General features: G+C 61.5%; 1 protein-coding gene across 4 annotated transcripts in view; it reads left to right on the forward strand.

The window, feature by feature from the left end:
• Positions 1-4007: 4007 nt before the first annotated feature.
• NFIC (nuclear factor I C) overlaps positions 4008-18910 on the forward strand; it is a 69798-nt gene continuing 54895 nt past the window's right edge. For 3 of the 4 annotated variants that reach the window (XM_027582935.2, XM_027582937.2, XM_027582938.2), the window contains exon 1: positions 10210-10369. In XM_027582935.2, coding sequence (XP_027438736.1) covers positions 10340-10369 — 30 coding nt within the window. In that variant the 5' untranslated portion in view covers positions 10210-10339. Of the gene's footprint in view, positions 4139-10209; positions 10370-18910 lie in introns of those variants that run through there. The other variant, XM_027582936.2, reaches the window with a different exon arrangement.

An 18910-nucleotide genomic window follows, 5' to 3' on the forward strand; every position in this document is an offset into this window, starting at 1 on the left:
TAGGAGCTAACCCGAAGGACACCCCCTACCCCCGCCGCGTGGAGCTGACAGTTTCCTCTCACACGTCCTTCTGAGCTAGTGGTTCAGCATTTTGTTTGGGCTTCAGATGCCAGAATGAGTTCAGTCCCAGTCTGACTCACGACTTACTCTCCTCACAGTTCCATTTATCCGTAAATTTTAAAGTTTGCTAATAGAATAAATACCCACCAGCTCAACACCACCTGGATAAAGAGAAGTTTAGCAATAACCCCATCCTGCTGTCTGGGTTCTCGCTCTGAAAGTGACCACACTCTTCCATCTGGAACTCATCCTTTCCCCCTGCTTAAAAATAAGCATATCTCCAATTGTTAGGAATTGTCATTTCGTTTCAAGTACTCTAACTTCATAAGGAGGCTATCATGCTGTGTGGAACAGTAAGGGGGGCTCCCTGCCCAATGGATGTCCTGTTGCTCCACCCCTCTACACTGTTCACCTGTGGCTGAGGACACCGTCGGGCCACTGATGAATATGCCGGGAGGTGAATTTCCCACAATGCATCTCTCCACTCTCTCAGTGATGGGCATTTGGGTGGTTTCTGGGTTTTTGCCTTCTTCATGTTGGGGGGGGGGGCATGTTTCCCGGAAGCAACAAGCAGAGGTTTCTTGTGGATATGTATCCAGGAGAGGAAGGGCCCATACGTAGCCTATGGATGGCCAGTGTTGTGATGCACGTCAGTCTGTTTTCCAGAGTCGATGCTGTGTGGAAGTGCTCTGTGTACCCACAACCTTGTTGACATTTGGTATCGCTGGATATTTTTAATTTGTGGCCATGATAAGGGGGACACAGGGCCTTGTTATGGCCTGGCCATGCATTCAAAGAGGCTGGACATCTCATTATGCCCTTGTTGGCCACTCCTGTCTCATCATTCGTAGTATGCCTGTTGATGCTTTCTGCATGTTTTTCCTTTTGAGTAGTCGTCTTGTTCTTAATGGAACTTCATTCTTTTTAAAGGACTGTATCACATTTCATCAGAAGGCTACACCATGATTGGTGGCATGCATTCTCAACAGGGGCAGAAATTGGTCCTGGGGTGGGAGGGTGCATAAAATCTTATTCTTCTAATGTACAAAACACAGATATGCGTAAAGTATAAAGGCAAACATGCAGTATATATGTGGTGTACTGAGAGGTGATCAGGAAAGAAAAAGTCAAGAGGGAATATCATGAAAAAAGGGCTGAGAAACACGGTTTGGTAGCAATTGTCACAAGCATATGGTGAAGGACATCTTCGGGGGCATTCGTGTGTTAAGTTGGAGACAGACTCCCAGAAGCTGGACCATGAGGCCTGAACTTGTCTTAGGCCTCTGCCATGCATGCCAACCTGCTTTCCCAATTGATACACACATTCACCTCCAAGCAATTTATGAAAATGCCTGCTTCACCCTATCCTCACCAGCACTAGCTTTTATCAATGTAAAAATCTTTACCTACTTTGATGAGTGCCAGAGATGGTATTTTCTTACGGGTTGCTATCCTTTCTTTGGTCTTTGTAAGGTTGGACACTTTTCATACGTTTACTACTCAGTCTGCCTCCCAGGAATGTGATGGAGTAAAAGCAGGCCAGGCCAACACATCTGGAGGAAAGGGGTGGGGGGTCCTTGTTCTGCAGAGGCAGAAACTCAGGAAACAGGATTTGATGATTTGAGAGATGCTCAGCCTATTCAGATCACAAAAGAAGCTAAAATTATGAGGACGTTAGTCAGGAAAGCATCCTCCAGACCAGCTGGGTGACCTTGGGCACTTGTCTAAACCTCCCTGGGCCTCAGTTTCCCCACTCATGAAATGGGGATGGAGTTACTAACACCCACCTCATAGGGTTGCTGGGAAGGGTAACAGAGCTGCTCCCATAAAGCACTGTTCCTGCAGCCCAGGGGTGGCCTCTGGGAAAAGTGATGGTGGGGGCTGCTTCTGTGCCCCCCTGACTATCCTCTGGGCCCCAATCCCTGGGGTCTGGCAGCTATCAACCCATTCCCCCCACCCTTCCTCTCAGGTCCCTAAGAGGGAGGGGCAGAGGATTCAAACTGGGGATTAACAGAGGCAGATTAGGGATGGGGGGGTGGAAAGAGGGAGAGGGTGAGAGAGACAGAGGGTGGGGGAAGGGGTCTCTATCCACTTAACCCTTCCCTCCCCAGAGCCAGGGTAGCCACCCCACTTCCTCTGGCTTCACGTCTGTGAGAGGGAGGCCACCTGCAGAACCTTCCCCTCCCACCTGCGGAGAACCTGGAGAAGGCGTTAGGATTAGGTCCTCAAGCTTCCTACAGGCTGGTTGAAAGCGGGAAGATGAGGTCCCCTCTCTGGGCCTCAGTTTTCCCTTCTGAAAAACTGGGAGAGCGTGCAGAAGCGATGAGACCTCAGCTCTCAGAGCGGGTGCTCCGGGCCTGGTGGAGATCTGCTCCGTGTAGCCCAGACTTACTGAGCACCTACTATGTAGGCAGGGTTGCTGTCACATCCCATTTGTCTGAGATTTCCCAGCCTCTGGGATGCCCAGCCGCGCACACAGAACCGCAGAATCAACTTCCAGAAGCCCCCAGAATCAGCCATGGCTCCAGAAGGGCGGTCCAGGGCTTGATCCTCGTCCTGAGATGCCGCCGGCCCCCACCCTAAACCTTGGCGTCCTTCCTGGGGGAGCTGGGAACCACTTCTCCAAAAGGGTCCCTGAATCCTGGAGCCCCAGTGCGGGGAACTGGGGTCGCAGGCCGAGGGAAACCCAGACAGAAGGACGATAACAGAATCTCCTCCACCCACCCGGCTCGGGCAAGACCCCTCCCGTCGTCCCCCAGCTGCGCCAGACGCAGAGCCGGGGGGGGGGGGGGGGGGGGGGGCGGTGCCTGCGCTGCGGCTGCGGGAGGAGGGGGACTGCGGGAGAGCGCTCAGGGAAGGGGGGGGCGCTGCGGCACCGCGTCCCAGCTCACGGCTGCCCGCGCGGCAGGGGCGGGGGCCTGACCCTCCTCGGCCCCGCCCCTCCCCCCGCTGCCGAGGCGCCACCATTAATCCTGACCCGGGGAGGGGGCGCCCGCTCACCCCCAACCTGTGAAGCCGCCGCGCGCGCTCCCCGCCCCCCGCCCCGCTGGAGCCCCTGCGGGACCCCCAGGGGACCCCCGCCCCCCAGGTCTGTCGCCCTCGGTGTCCGAGTCTCTGTCTGTGTCCCCATCTGTCCCGTCTCCCCGCTATGCGTGCTTGTTGTGACTGCGTGTATCCGGGACACCTGCACTCACGGGCCCGGGTGGCGGGCGCGATCGCCTGGGGGAGGGGTCCTGGGGGTCGGTGTGCAGGTCAGTCCGAGGTCTGGAGTGTCTTTCTATGATTGTCAATCTGTGTGAGTGTCCAGGTGACACCCTGCAGGCTGTGAGTCTATGTATGTGACAGCGTGGAGCCGTGGTTGTCTGGGTGACACCCCACAGGCTGTGAATATGTGAGTCCCCGAGTGTCTGGATGACACCCGCAGGCTGTGTGAGTCTGTGTTCGTGGCATCCTGAAGGAGGTGTGCGTCCGAGACACCCCATCGGCCGTGAGCGTGGGTCCCCGTGTGTCTGGATGACACCGCAGGCTGTGTGTGTCTGTAACAAGCTGCAAGAGCGACTGTGTGGGTCTGCGCGCGTCGGTGTGCGTTGTGTGTCCGTGTCGGAGTCGAGGAGGCCCGGGCCGCCAGTGTCCCTGAGCCCTCTGCGTGTGTGTGTGTGTGTGTGTGTGTGTGTGTGTGTGAGTGTGTGAACGCGCGCGCGCCGCGGCGAAGGTGGATCCGCTTCCTCCGCAGCCAGCCCGACCTGGGCCCCACGACCCGCCGCGGCGGCCGCTTGCTCGGCCTCCCCTCGCGCGGGCCGGGCCGGGGATGGAGCCACAGCCGGAGCCGCCGCAGCCGGGGCCGGGGCGCGGAGCGGCCTGAGGCGCGGGCGGCGCGCGGGGCCGGGGGGAGGGCGGGCCGAGGGGAGGGTCCTGCGGGCCGGGGGGGCGGGCGCGGCGCGCCCCCTCCCTCGCGCGCTCGCTCCCTCCCCCGCGCGCCCTCCCTCGCCGCCTCCTCCCGCCGCCTCCGGCCCCCCCTCGCCGGGGACCGAGCGCGCTCGCTCCGGCGCCGGCCTCGCCTCCTCGCAGCAGCGCCATGGTACGTCGCCGCCCCCACTTTCGTTTTCGCCCGGGGAGTTTTTGGGGTGGTGCGTGGGCTCCCGGCGAAAGTTGCAAGGTCTGGGGGGGGCAGGGGGCGGGGGCCGCCCAGGGGAGGGGCTCGAGGCGGGGACCCCCCACACACCGCCCGCGGCTGCGGGACCCCCGCCCGCCGATCTCCTCCCCCCCCCCACGGCTGGGGGCGGAGCTGGCGCGCGGGGCTTAGCGGGGGACCCCAAGTGGGGGGCCCCTGGCGGGCGCCGCGGAGTTAACGGGGAGGGCGGGGCTCCCGGGAGAGGGTCCCCCCCAGACCCGGCTCCCGCCTCCTCCCTGGCCCGGCCGGAGGCGGGAGGGCGCGGCCCGGAGCGCACGACCCCCGAGCGCGCAGCCCGCGGGGGAGCGTGGGCCGAGGAGGGGGCGCCCGCCCGGGGCCGTGCGGGGCGGGGGTCGCGGCGGCCCCCGCGGGGTGCCCCGGCCCGGGCAAGCGCCGCGCGCCAGCTAGCGGAAAATGGCCGCTGCGGAGAGGGGCGGAGAGCGCGCAGCGGCCGCCGCCGGGCGCCTTGAACTTGGAGCCGGGCGGGCGGCTGCGCTCGGCGCCGCGCGGGGGCCGCCACCCCGCCTGCCCTTGCGATGCCTGAGGCCCGCCTCCGGGTCGACCCCGGCCCCTCCGCGGCGCGCGCCGGGTCCCAGCCGGGAGGGGTCACCGGGTCTCGGCCCGGCGCGCCCCAGGCCCGCTGGCGTCGGTGGCTGCACTTGAGGGTTCCGGTGTCCAGTCCGCGGGCGTCGGTGGCATCCGGCACTCGAGGGGTGCGTTTGGGGGCTTCTGTGCTCCCAAACGGGTCAGCACGGGAAGCCGGGGATGCGCCCGCGTGTCTGTACGGCTGGGTGGTCCCGTCTCTGGCCATGGGTCCGTGGGTCTCGAGGCGTCGAGTCCTCTCCTTTATGTGTCTGTGTGTGTCTGCACATCCACGTGGCTGTGTGTGTTTTGTTGCGTGTGTCTTAGAGCATTGTGCGGCTAAGGGACAGTGTCTGTGTCTGGGTAACCGTGCGTCCCTGTGGGAAGGTGTTGTGAAGCTCTACGGCGGGGTTGTGTGTCCCCGAGGGCCGTGATGTCCCTGGGTGACCCGTGGGGTGTCCCCATGTGAATGTGTGGCGGTTAGGGGGTTGCTGGTGAGTGGGGAACCGTGTCGTGTCCCTGTGTCCCAGGGGACAGTTGGGTGTCGCTGTGTGCGTGTGATTAGCGCAGAGGGACTACTCGTGGGGATGGGTTTACACTGTCCCTCAGCCCCCCCGCCCCGTTCCTTTTTTCCTGTAACCGGGGTTGCTGAGTGAGGGACGGATGTTTCCTCTACCATGCCAAAACTCTGTCCCCTCATCTCACCCCCCACACACTGTCCCCTCCATTTCCCTCCGACTCGGGGTACCCCATCCGCGAGGCCCCAGGTGGTCCTGGCTTGAGGATCGGGCGCGAGGTGGCGCCGGGACACGATCACACGGTGGCGGCGCCTTCTCCCGCCAGGGGCTGCGCGTGCGCGGGGACCTGCCCCAGAGGAAGGCGGGGCGGTGGGGGTCCCCCCACACCGCGGCGGAGGAGGTCCCGAGGGATGGCCGGTTACAGAAGCGCGCGGGCCAGGTCGGGCTCAGGAGGGTGGCCAAGGAAACCCCCTCACCCTCTCTATGCTGGGAGCCACCCCCTCAGTCCTGCCTCCCTGCACTTGCCCCCTACGAGGGGCGGGCACAAAGTGTTGTTTTCTCCCCTGCAGGGGAATCCCCGCTGCACCCCCACCCCCACACCAGGGCACTTTATATAATTTTCTAAATATAAAAGCACCAAGGCCAGGACGGCGTCTCTGCTTTTTTCTTTGAACGTGCATCCCATTTTGGGGGGCTGTTTGGGAAAGGGAAAAAGGCGTCCTACATGGACACAGGGATACCTTGGCACCCAACCCTCAGAGTCCCATAGTTTGGTAAACTTCCTACCCCCTGCCAGTCCTCACGCTCCCCTGCGCTCGCCCCCAGCGCTGAAACACAACACTCCCACCACACTCCTGTGGAGTGGGACACCTGGGCTGCCCTCCCCAGCGCAAGCCTCTCTCCTCGTCCCCCACCCCGTGCAGTGGCACACATCGGCGCAGGAACATTCACACCCATGACACAGGTGTACATAACGCCACGCACACAGAGGTGCCCACACAGCCACACGTGGACGGGCACCTGCACTTGTGAGAGTGGAGACGAGCCACCCCACCCACCCCCGCCTCCAGCCCCACCTGGAGAGCTCTGAGCCCGGCTCTGGGGGGGTGGGGGGGGGTGGGGGGGATGTCGATGGGACTGCCAGGGGGGAGGAGCGGGGATGTGGTTATTTCACATATGTGCCCCCAGGCCTGCGTGGGGATACTGGGAGGGGTTCTGCTTGTGGGTGGGGGTGATCGTAGGTGTGTATGGTTGTGTCTGGGTATGAGTGTGTGATTGTGAAGGAGTGTATGTGTGTTGTGGTCATGGCTGTGTGTGCACTTGAGCGGGTCTGTGAGTCCCTGGGTGCCCTTCTGTCGTGATGCTTGAGGCCAGGTGTGGGGGACGTCCGTGGTTGTGGGTGGGCCTGCGTTCAGGTGAATCTTTATGTGTTTGTGTCACTGGTGTGTGACTGTGTGTCTGTATTCGTGTGACGTGAGTATCTGTGTGGCATAGTGTAGATGTCTGCGTGTCCCTCTGTGGCACATTGTATGTGCTGCATGTCCCTGCCAGCCCTGTGTCCTGTCCTGCCTTTACTTATCAAGACCAAAGACCTCAGCGTCCCCTTCTAGAACCTGTTTCTCCTCTGTGAAATGGGAACACACAAGGGCTGAGGAGTGACGCTGTCCCAAGTGTGCATCCCCAAGGCCTGGCACGGTGCTGTGTCCTCTGTTCTCTGGGGGGGTGATCACTCTGGAGTTACTAGGTGGACACCTCTGGTCCCTGCCTGAGCTGCTCTGTGAAGGCCACGCACTTTTTAAAAAGTTTGTTTTTAATGAGACAAACCATTCGTGCACATCTAAAGAGTATACCAAAGTATCCCAAGTGAAAACCAACCTGCGCCATCACCCCTACCTGTGTGGGTCCCCACTCCGGGGGGTGCTCTGGTTTCATTCAGCTTTGTCCGAACCATTGCACATGTAACAGGTACATAGTCTTATAAAGGATGCTTGCACATTTTGTAAAAACAATCCCCAGTGAGATCTTGAGTCTACTTGCAGCATTTACAGTGAGTGGGGGTGGTCTCACCCAGGGACTCGTCTGCCCCAGGAGACACTGGGCCGTATCTGGGGACATCTGCGGTGGTCAGGGCTGGGGGTGCTCCAGCCAGGGTTGCTGCTCAGCACCCCTCCCCCACAGTGTTTAGGATGCCCCAAGCCCCAGCCGAGAATGATCCAGAGCACCCTCGGGTGAGAAGCCCTGGTTTCCAGCTTGTTTTCCCCCGCTGTGTGTCTCTCAGAGACATCTGCCGGTGGGAGCCCCTTGTTCTTTTATGGAGCTGCGTAGTATTCCAGCCTGTGCCCATGCTGGCGTTACTGATCTGGCCCTCCACAGAGGGACACAGTGGCCTGTTCCCAAATTGTCGCCATTACTGGTAGAGTAGTGGTCAACACGCTTGTGCATCTGGATCAGGGACAGTTAGAGAGAAGGCAGAATGAATGATAAGGAGAGTGCATTTTTAATTTTTTAACCAATGAGGTAAATTGTGCTCCAAAGTGCCCAGAGCTAAATCATGCCCCCCGGTCCCCTTCTGGACCCTTGCACAAGTAGGTCCAAATCCACCGATTGCTTTGTTCGGATAACTGCTCGGTGCAAGGCACTGTTCTGACCTCAGCCCAAATAGTCCCTTGTTCACCCATAATAACCCAGGGGGTGAAAACTACCTTCGCCCTTTTTCACCGAGGGGAGGCTGAGGCGCACAGGCGTGTAGCTGCTGCTGGAGGAGACGTAGACCAGGCTGCAAGCCTGAGCTAGAGCGGGCCAGCTGTGGACCTACTGTGTGCGCCGCAGGGCCCCTCCTACCCGAACTAGAATATATAGATTTGTAACAGTCCACTGGTGTTCGGGAATTTGCAGAAGGTTCTACTCTCTGCACTGTGCCCACAGTGGTCACACAGGTGACCTCAGGACTCCCATCTCCAGCCCTCCTCCATGCGTCCCAGCACTGTTGCCATTTTACAGATGTGGAGACTGAGGCTCTGAGAAGGGCAGTCTGTGCTCTCCAGACTTCACCTTGGAAGGGAGCTCAGGTGGCAGGCTGGGCGGGAATGAGGGGGCTGAGCTGGGAGAACCCTCTGCAGTCAAGTGTGACTTTTAAATGTCTGTGAATTTGGAATCTTGTGCTCTCTGTGTTCCTGGCCATTTAAAAATAATAAAATATTGCTTTATGTTATGTTGGCATTTGGATTCCTAGACACCTGACTTTCCCCATTCATCCTGGGGTTTTAAATGCACCCCCCCCACGGGGCCGCCTGACAGCCAAGGGGTTTTCAAACATTTGTGAAGTGCTCATGATGTGCTAAGCACTGTTTGTTTGAATAACCGACACCCACATGCAGTGGGGTCAGTGTGGCCCAGGGAATACGTGCTCCCGTAGGAGCCCTGCTCCCTCCTAGTCTAGCCCTGGGACCCTGAGCCTGTTCCCTCCCTGTAACACGGGAGAATAATAGGGTTCCTGGCACCTCCCATTACCCAAGTTGGCAAGAGGGTATCATCTGGCATCAGGACACCGGGAGAGACAAATCAAAATCATCAGGCTTTCTAAGAATGTCTCGGTGCACATTTGACCCAAGGTCAAGGCTCTGCTAAGTGTCATTATCCTTATGCCCATGGACCCCATGGGTGGGCACTGTTAGTGCACTTTACAGGGGACAACACCAAGGGGCAGAGGGACACATCGCCCTAGTCTGTGGGGTGGGAATGGGAGCTTCAGCAGTTGAAGCTGGGAGGATTCAGAGGGTGAAAGGGGAAGGGTTGAAGTCATGGTCATCAGGCATGCTGGGGGCACAGACTGGGGGAGGTCAGGTCTGTGCCCAGTGCCTCTAGAGGGAGAACAATGGAGCTTTAGAAAGGTGGGTTCTGGGGCCAGGTGGCCTGGCGCCAAGCCACTCACCGTGCCTCAGTTTCCAGATCCGTGAAATGGGCACACTCCTAGGCTCAGTAGGAATTACTGGACACCCAGAGAAGAGGCTGCAAGGGTTTATCTGGCCAGCCTGAGGTTCTGGACACATCCTCCTGGGATGTTGGGGTGACTAATGGGGGATGCCAAAGCAACCCCCCCACACACACCCAGTTCCCCTTTGGTGCTAACTGAAGGGGTGAGAGCAGATTCCTGGAGGCTCTCGGGTTAGTTGGGACCTTTGGGGCTGGTGGGGTGGAGGAGAGTGCACTTGGAGCCAGCCCCTGTGCCAGGGGGGAACTGCAGCCCCCTGTCTGGCTCTCGGGGGAGCAGGGGGAGAGGATGCTGTGGGACCCCCCCCCACTCCTGCCCTGCACCCCGGGTTGTACATCTTTAAGGGGAAAGACGCGCGCTGGCGCCGGCCTCTGCACACGTCACTTCTTCATTCTTTCCCTCCCCCCCCCCAACTTGGCTCTTTTCTCCAACTTCCCGGCCAGCGCGGGGAGGGGGGGGGTCCTAAAAATCCACCACCGGCCCCAAAGTGTCCAACAACAGCCCAGCACCCCCTCCCCACTTGACTCGGGTGGGCGGTCCTCGAGGACCCGTGGCGACCGGGCTCTGCGCGGCCGGTTGGTTCCTGTCCGGTGCCCGGGACCAGGGCGGCTTGTAATTCGTAATAATAGCTATGATGGGGGTTCATGGGGCATGGGGGGGGGAGCGGCTTTCCTTCTCCGCTCGCGCTCTTTTTTCCCTCGTTTCTTTGAAAGTTGGATGTTGAGAAGTGGGAGGTTCGGGTGGGAGGGGAGGGAAATTGGGGGGAGGAGGGGGGGAGGCTGCCAGAGGGAGGAGAGACAGAGACACGGAGAGACAGAGACGGAGGAGGAGAGAGGGAGGGGGGACAGGAAAGGAAGAGGGAGAGAGAGCGAGCGCGGGAGGGAGGGAGGAGGGAGACCGAGGGAGGAGGCGGCGAGGAGCGCGCCGGCCGCGGCCGCGGGGGGGGGTTTGGAAAAATGACTCAGTAAGTTCAGCGCGCCCGCTCCGGCCGGCCCTGCGCCTCCCGCCGCGCCCGGGATGTATTCGTCCCCGCTCTGCCTGACCCAGGTACGCCCCTCGCTCGGCCCGCGCCCCCCGCGCCCCCCGCCGCCGGGCCCCGGAGTCGGGAAGCCAGAGGAGGCGGGACGGGAAAGGCGCGCGTCCCTCCCGCCGCCCCGCCGGGGTGCCCCCGCCGCGGGCCAGGGGCCGGTGGGGGATGGGCTGGGCCGGGGACCCCCCCCCCGCCCCGACCCTCCCTCGGGACTCCCGCCCCGCCCTCGGCGCCCCGGCCTCTCCCCCCACGCGGACGCGGGACTCGGGGTGCAGGCTGGCGGGACGCTAGCCCCCACCCAACCCGGGAAGGTCTGGGGGCGCCCTCCCCGCGGAGCCGAAGGCAGGCCTCTGCGTGACCCCCCGCCCGGACCGGGCCTGCCTCTAGGAGGAATCGGAGGGTTCTGGCTGGGTCCCTCGGCACTGTGGAGGAGAGGATCCCTCGGATGTGCTCCCCAGACAGTGACCCCCCCCCGCCCCCAGCCAAGGTTGTGCCCCGCCACCCCAACCTCGGGACGCCTTTCCCCCCATTATTGGCCCACGTGTGCGTGGAGGGGGAGGGGGCGCGCGCAGTTGGAGGCGCCAGCAGTTGGGGGAGGGGGCGCGCTGACATCCCGGCTCGGTCTCCCGCTCCCCCCGCCCCCCCCCCCCCCCACCGATCTGATATTTTCGCCGCATCGATTCTGGATTGTTGCGCCGCCGCCGCCGCCGGGAGGAGCCGGGAGGCCGGGCGTTCCGGGGTCTGGCCCGGGCACTGCGGCGCTGCGGACGCCCTCGCCAGCCCGGCACCTGCCCCTGCCCCCCTCCCGTAGCCTCTCACCCCTGGCCAGGCTCCCAGACTGTTCGGGGCTGAGCCCTTGTGCAATGGGCAAGGGGATGTGTGGGGAGGGGGCGGCTGCCCCTGTCCCAGGCCGCACCCCGGGGACTTCTTTTCTCCTCCAGCTCCCTCTGGGACCCCCCCCCCCCCGCTGGTCTACTTCCAGCTCCCCCCATGTCCTCATGTGTCTTTAGGCCGGTGGGGTTGCGGCCTCAGTTTCTCCTGAGGACTAAGGCAGGCTCTGGAGAGAGGGGCAGTGTGGCCTCCAGATTGCAAAGTGCAGCACTCTGGGAGTCCAGCGGGAGCCCGGGTGTCCGGTCTCCCTCCTCTCTCCCTTATGGGGAGCACGTGGATGCCTAGCTTGGGTCCCAGGGGCCGCCAGTCTGTGTGGAGAGGGTCCACTATTCAGGATCTTGGGGTCCCCCTCATTCATGGTAGAATCTTTCTTGCTGCACTGGGGAGTTCCTGGCTCCCGCCAGAAAAGGAGAGGGTGGGTGCGAAGTGGGGGGGGGGGTCTCAGGGCTTGTCCTACCCATGATCCCCTAGTGACCTTGGGGAAGTCCCTGCTCCTGTCCAGGCCTCAGTTTCCCTTTCTGAACAACTTTGGGGACCCCCCCGGAAGTTGTCATTGCTGCCCCACCTCTGCATCCCAGCTGCCCTAAAGCTCCCCGGGTGCAAGTAGGGTTCTAGTGAGGGTTGCAGCGTGACCTTGGGCCTCCCAGTCTCTGGGCTTGCGGGGTGGCCTGGGTGGCTGTGGGCGCCCCCGCCCCCTCTGCCCTTCTTGCGCTTGCCAGCTCCCGAGAGCCACACAGGGGGGCTGAGCCAGGGAGGCTATTCCAGGGGAGGAGGTTGGAAGGCCGCCTTTTGTCACCGAGCCCTGGAATTCCCCCATCAGGACTCCTCGGGAGACAGGCCTTCATCCACGTTGCTGCCGAGAGGAGAGGCGGTGGCAGTGAGAACCCGAGCCCTGGTGTGAGCATGTGTGCTCATGGGGCCTGGCTCGGCCCTCCCCAGGAGCAGGGCAAGGATCAGCCAGGCGGGCTCCTGGTGGACAGTGAACGCTACCTGAGGTTGCTCGGGGCAAGCGACGGGGGTGGACAGGAGGCAGAGATAGGCAGAGAGAGCCCAAGAGCCCCCCTCCCAGGGCTAGGGTGAGGATGGAGTGGCCCAAATGCAGGGGGCTCCCCTCCCCTGCTCTGCTCCTGTGTCCCCCACCCAGGAGGGGAGCCCCAGGACCCCCTGGCAGGCTCCCCAAAGCCTGAGGGTGATCCCCCAGAGCTCCTTGCAGACCCAGCCTGGGCTGGGATCTCCGGCTGGGGGCCCCCCCGGGAGGACCCCGACTGCCCGCACAGGACCTGCACTCCTGGCGGGCTGGCTCAGTCTCTCTAAGCACGCCGCCACCCCGCGTCTCTGACCATCTCCATCTCCCTCTCCCCGTCTCTCTGTTTCTCCTCGATCTCTGGGTCTGTCTCTCCCTGTCTCTGCCTCCGTGTCTCTCTCCGTGCCTCCATCTGTCTCTGTGTGTCTCTCTCCCCCATTCCATCTCTCCCGTGTGTCTCCCCGTCTCTGGGCCTCCATCTCCCCCCTTTGCCCGACTAATTTTACAACCTGAGCCCATCCTAAAATAGCTCCCTTTTAGCTGATCCGACCCGGATCCTTGTCGGTGCCAGCGCCCCGGTGCCCCCGGCCCTGCCCGCCCCCGGGGGGGGGGGTGGTGGCGGCGGCGGCCCTGGAGGATTCTGGGAGCCCCGTCCCTGTTTCAGTGGTGACTCAAGCGCTTTTTCACTTTTACTCTTAAGAGGAACTGTGTGGAACAGCCGTTACTTCCATAAATCCTGGCGGCGGGAAGGCTGGCCTCCCCGCTCTGGCCCTGCTCCGGGCCTCCCTCCCTGCCTCCCTCCACCCGCCACACCGCCACGTTAGTTATTCCGGGTTTGGGGCCAAATCCCTCTTGGCTGCAGTGCCCAGGATTCCCCGGGGCCGAGGCTGCGGCCACGCCAGCCGCCAGGGCCCCTCCCTCATTCATTCATTCCTCCCTTCATTTCTGCCCCGCGCTCCCTCTCGGTGTGGCACCCCTCTTACAGCCCTTTCTCCAGTGGGGAGACCGAGGCTGCGAGGGTGGCCCTGACTTTTGATGGGTTTAGCAGGTACTTTTTTTAAATGCCTCGTAGGGGTGGGATGGGGGGGCAGGAGGTCGTGGGGTCTAGGCCTGACCTGGGCTTTGGGGGGCTGGGAGAGGGGCCAAGACCAGAGAGGGCCAGGGCCCGCCCTGGGTGGCACAGCATTATGGCGGGCAAGGCTGGCTTTGGGGCCGCTGCCCCCACTTGGCTGTTGAGGCAGGCCTGGGCAGGTGGGCGCTCCCTGTGTGCGCCCCCCACCCGTGGTGATGCCTCTGCTCGGCTCCTGCAAGAAGCACAGCCTGGCTCCAGGGCTCTCTCCCTCTCTCTGTCCCTGTGTCTCCCCCCCCTCCCTTCTCTGCGGAGGCAGGGGTGCCTCAGCGAGCGCCAGGGCCAGGCGCCTTGTAAATCACGAAGCTGGGATTCTGGCGAGTCAGCGTTCTCTCCCTCTCCCTCTCTCTCCTTCTCTCTCTCTCTGTCTCCCTCCCTCCCTTCTCTCCTTCTCTCTCTCCCTCTGTCTCTCTCACCCCCCCACCCCTCTCTCTCTCCTCCTCCCTCTCCCTGTCTCTCCCCCCCTCACCTCTGTCTCTGTCTCTCTCTCCTCCCTGTCTCACGCCAAATGGATGGGAAACACTCACCACGGCCGGGGTCCCCCTGCCCCACGCAGCCCTCACACACGAAGGCCCATGTCCACACCAACCCGCACACGCGTGTGCTGCCTGCTCCCGTCGGGGCATGTGGACCTGCGGTGCCCCGTGCAGGGGTGGGGGGGCTCCCCGGGGACTGAACCACACCCACGCACATGCACACACACGCACACACACGTGTGTGTTCACTGCCATCTCACCCACGGAGACACAGCCCTGCCCCGCCTCCGATGGGCCCTAATGGGGGTCCCGGAGGCAGAGACCGAGGCAGGGCGCCTCAGATCTGCATGCAGGTCTTGCTCAGGAGGCTCAGAACTGAGTTCTTGGCTTCCCGGCTGCGTGACGCCGGGCAGGGCACCTAACTCCTCCGTGCCCCCTTGTCCTCACTGTGAAATGCAGTCAACGGCAAATCTTCCGCTGCTCGCGCCACCCGAGGATTCGGGGAGGCAGGACCCCTGTGAGGTGCTCAGTGCAGGGCCTGGCACACAGTAGGCGCTTACAGATATCTGTTGCACAAAGGAATGAGTGGACGGTTCTGCCAGCCGAGAGAAGGAACTCTCTGAGCCTCCATCTCTGCCCACGTGAAATGTGGAGTACAATCATTCCTTCCTCCGAGGCTTCACCCTCAGCACAGTGCCTGGTATACAGTGGGTGCCAAATAAATGTGGCTGTGATTATGGTGGTCGCTAAACTAATAATTGGGTTAAATGTCTTGGAGGCATTTCCAACGTACCCTCCCCTTCATGCTGTCACTGTCTGCCCAGCAGGAGCCAGGCCCTGGGCTGGGTGATGGGAACAGCTGTGAGCCCTAAGGATTTGTCCAGGGTCTTCCTGAGTCTGGCCAAACCTGTGGGGGTGCCAGCATCCTCTGTCGCGTGGGGTGCTTGGATGGGTGTCACGTAGGCAGAGGATGGGATTGCTCCCCCAGGGATCTGGGTGCTGGGGGCACAGCAGTGAACAAGAAGGACCAAATCCGTGTCCTGGAGGGGCCGCAGTCCAGGGGCCGGGCCAGGCCAGGCTGCCGCTTTGGCTAAGAAGGAGGTGGCCCGTGACCTGGGACCGAGCAGGGGAAGGGAGTCACACGAGATTCTGAGAGAGCAGGTGGGGTACAGGATGGGCATCTCTGGGGAGTCCCAGCGACAGGGCCAGACCATGTGCTTGAAGGGCCCAGGAGCAGGGCTGAGGAGTCCGGAGGTCCACAGTCACAGGGATGCAGGTTCAAGCCCCAGCTTGGCTCCTTCCTGGCTGCATGACTTTGGGTGGGTGGCTTCGGTGCTCAGTGCCTCAGTCTCCCCCTCCAGAAACCAGGCGTGAGGATAGTCCCTATTTTGCAGAGTTGATAGCTCAGTAAATGCTCAGCCTCTGGTAGGTAGGACCCCGCGCCCTGTCTCTCTAATAACTCTCTCTCCCACACCCTGGCCCTCTGGCTCAGCCCCGTCATCGTCCTGGGACACAAAGGCACAGAGAAGGAAGGCAGGAGATCCAGGGTTCAGACTCCCCGGTCACTTTGATGGGAAGTTTTCACTCCCACTGCTCTGTGTACCCAGATTCCTCTCAGGGGCCCACAAGACCCTGCACAACCAGCCCCCAGCACCTCCCTGCCCTGCCCCCCTCCACTCTCCTTCTCATCCACTCTGTTTCAGCCACACCACCCTCTTCACTGTTCTCGCAAAACATGAGGCACGGTGCTGCCTCAGGGCCTTGGCACATGCTGTTTTTACTCTCTGGAAAGCTCCTACCCTGGCCCACCATTTTTTAGGCCTTTGTTCAAGTGTTCTCTCCTATGAAAGACCCTCCCTGACCACTACCAGCTAAAAAACAACCCTAAGGCATTCCCTGGCCCTCCCCAAACTCCTTTAAATTTCTTCAGAGCGCTTTATTCAAACTGACATTTTATTGCATATCTGTCGGCTTGTTTCACATCCATCCCTGCCCCAGATCAGGATCCAGGTGAGGACTGAGCCCGGGTCACCGCTGGGTCCACAGCACCGTGCACGGAGCTGGCACACAGTAGGCACTCAATAATTATTATGTTTGTCGAACAAGCAAATGCATCTCGCCCTCATTATGTGGGAGTTATGCCTAAGCTGTGATGCTCTGAGCTTGAGGGGAGGAATTACCTCAGGTTAGGGACACTGACTGGTGCCAGATGGACCTGGGTTTGAATATGGGCTCTGCTATTTGCCACTTAACCTGGCCTTAACCTAGAGGAAAAGACGTTGGAACCAGGGCTTTGAAGGGCACATAAGAGTTTGTGATACGAATTTAGGAGGTGGTAAGATAGTTCTCAGTAACGTTTGGTGAGTCACTGAGTAAATGAGGGAGAGAGAATCCTTCCTGGAAAACTTGTGGTTGTGAATAGGAGCTTTATGGTCCAGCCCATCCAGCAAGGGCTTGGACCCAGGTGTCCACCTCCCAGCTGCTGCTGCCCTTTTTGGCCAGGAAGTCCCAGTGAGCCAAGTGGCATTTCTGGGAACGGCCTGGCCTCGGTCCCCCTCCCCCCAGCATTGCCTCTCTGGTTACCAGGAACTGACAAAAACCCCCAACACCCCACAGCTGCCCTATCCCGTTCTGCCCGTTGTACAGAAATGAGAAACTGAGACCCAAAGCAGAGCAGTGATTTGTTCTGGGGTCAGACAGAGGGTGAAAATGGAGGCCCTTGTCATCCAACCTCATTCCCTTGCAGAGTCTGCTTGGCAAATGGGTGCTTTAGCCCTGGGCCTCAGATTTGGGGGGGGGAGGTAGCAATAGAGCCGGACTCCGAACCCCAGCTCGTGTGGTCCAGGCTAGGTCTGGGGGGATCCCTGAGGAGAGCAGGAAAGGCTGCCTGAAGGAGAAGGAACACTGGAGACAGGGCTTTGAGGGATGTGTAGGAGTTTGGGAGGATTCTCGGGATCTGGCTTGCCTTGACTGTCTCCTTTGCCTGGTCAGCCAGTGAGGGCATTGGGAGGCGCCCTGGGGAAGATGTCTTGGTTGTGGCAGGTCTCGTGGGACAAAGAGAGTGACAGACCTGCCTCTCACCTGGGCTGACCTCCCAGGGAGGACAAGGGAGGATAGGGCAGCAGGTCCATGACCCAGTTACAGACTGTTTGTCTTCCTTCCTCCCGGACCAGCTGGGGTCACTGGTGACGTGGGCTCCCGCCCCTGCCCGCCTCCCTGGCACCTTTCCTGAGAGTGGGCCCGGAGGGAGTAGGGCACAGAGAAGGGGTGGGGCCCAGAGCCAGGGGAGGGGTTCAGAGAGAAAAGGGTTCAAGGAGAGGAGTCTGGGGACCTGTCAGTCGGCCCCTGCTGGCTGACCATCCAGCTGCCCCTTCCCAGCTACCTCTTATCGCTGCCCCAGTAAAGCACCAGAACTTGGGTGGCAGCCATGGCCCAGCGTCAACACCATTGCCTTGGCCTCCTGCCACCTTGGCGTCCCCTCCATGGGGGGCAGCGACCTGTGCCTCTCTCGCTTCCCCACCCCCAGCCCCTCCGGCCAGGCAGCCCCGGCTCTGGTCCCAGCTCTGCTGACCGGCCGTGTGACCCTGGCTGAGTCACTCCCCTTCTCTGGGGCTGGCCTGTCAGGTGGCATTCAGGCACAGGAAAGCCCCGTGGAGGTTGGACAGGGACGGGCCACAGATGGGCCCCCCTCCATTCTCCCTTGGCCTCAGCAGGCCAGCCGGGGTTGGGGGAGTGGGCAGCGGAAGAGAGCCCTGAGGTCCAGTGCCTGCCACAGCTGTTGCGGTGACTCACACTTTGGGGGACATTGGAGTGGGGAGCTGGTCTGCCATACGCTGAGCCCCATCCCGCCCCACCCTGGTGAGGGCAGGAGGCTATTTTCAGAGCCTCAGTAATAGGTGAAATCTGAGGTCGTTCCCCTCCCCCACCCCGGCACCCCCCCACCCCCTCACCGCCACACACCCCGCCCCGGCCAGAGGTGCACAGAGCCCTAAGAGCATACGGGGTGGGGGTCCCTGTGAGTGTCCAGGCCTGGAGGTGGGACGGAGCTCAGCCCCATCCAGCCAGAAGGCAGACTGATAGCCCAGAGCGGCTGTTTCCCCCGAGACCCCAGGCTGTTCTGAGGAAGTGGCCGATGGCCTTCACAGGCCTCGGGGGCCTGGGCTTGGGGCCTCACACAGGCCCTGAGACCCCGTGGGACCCCCAGGTCGGGTCTCCGCCCCTGTCTGGGCCTTGGATCCCATCAAGCAGTGGGTCGCGGAGCCCTGGGCCTTCCCCTGCGTCCTGGGAGATTGTAAGCAACCGGAATAATTGTAACAATGTCAACAATAACACTAAGAGTCTAGGGCAGCCTTTCCAGAGCTGGGCAGGGAACCGGGCTCATACCCTGTGAAGAGCTAGCACTCCTGTTCTGGAAGCCCGCACGGCCCCGGCAGGAGCGGAGACGTGGGGCCCAAGGTTCCCTTTGTCTTCCTTTCTCCTGGAGGGTGAGAAACCAGGTCCCAGATGTTCTGCAGAGCTGGTTCCCCTTGATGAGAAGCGGAGAGATGAGACAGCCCTCCCACCCCCATAGGAGGGGGCAGGGGTCTCCCATGACACCGTGTTGCTCTCGGGGGGGCCCGGCCACGGCTGCTGCTGTTCTCATGGGGATAGGGCTATGTCCTTCATGACTCGGTCCCCTCCTCTTGGGGCCTCAGTTTCCTCATCTGTAAAATGGGTGTTGTGGCCTCCCAGCAACACCAGTTAGGCATGGATGGGGGGTGCGGGGGTTGAAGTCACAGGTCTGGCCAGGCCTCAGAGCCTCCCCAGGCCTCAGATTTTCCGTCTGAATGGGTATGTCGGGGGGCAGCCCCAGGGGCCCCTCTCCCCAGCTCTGAACCTCCCAAGGCCAACTCCCCTTCTCTCGTGTATTCTGATCTCTTGCCTTCTTGGGCCTCAGCTTTCTCAGCCCCTACAGTGGGTCTGCGCAGGAGCCTCTCCTTCCAGCAGCCTCTGACATCTAGGCTGCCCTAGTCCTGGCCCATGGACCTCTGCGGGGCCT

Source organism: Zalophus californianus, chromosome 1 (genome assembly GCF_009762305.2).
Source record: "Zalophus californianus isolate mZalCal1 chromosome 1, mZalCal1.pri.v2, whole genome shotgun sequence".
NCBI classification, from domain to species: Eukaryota; Metazoa; Chordata; class Mammalia; order Carnivora; family Otariidae; genus Zalophus; species Zalophus californianus.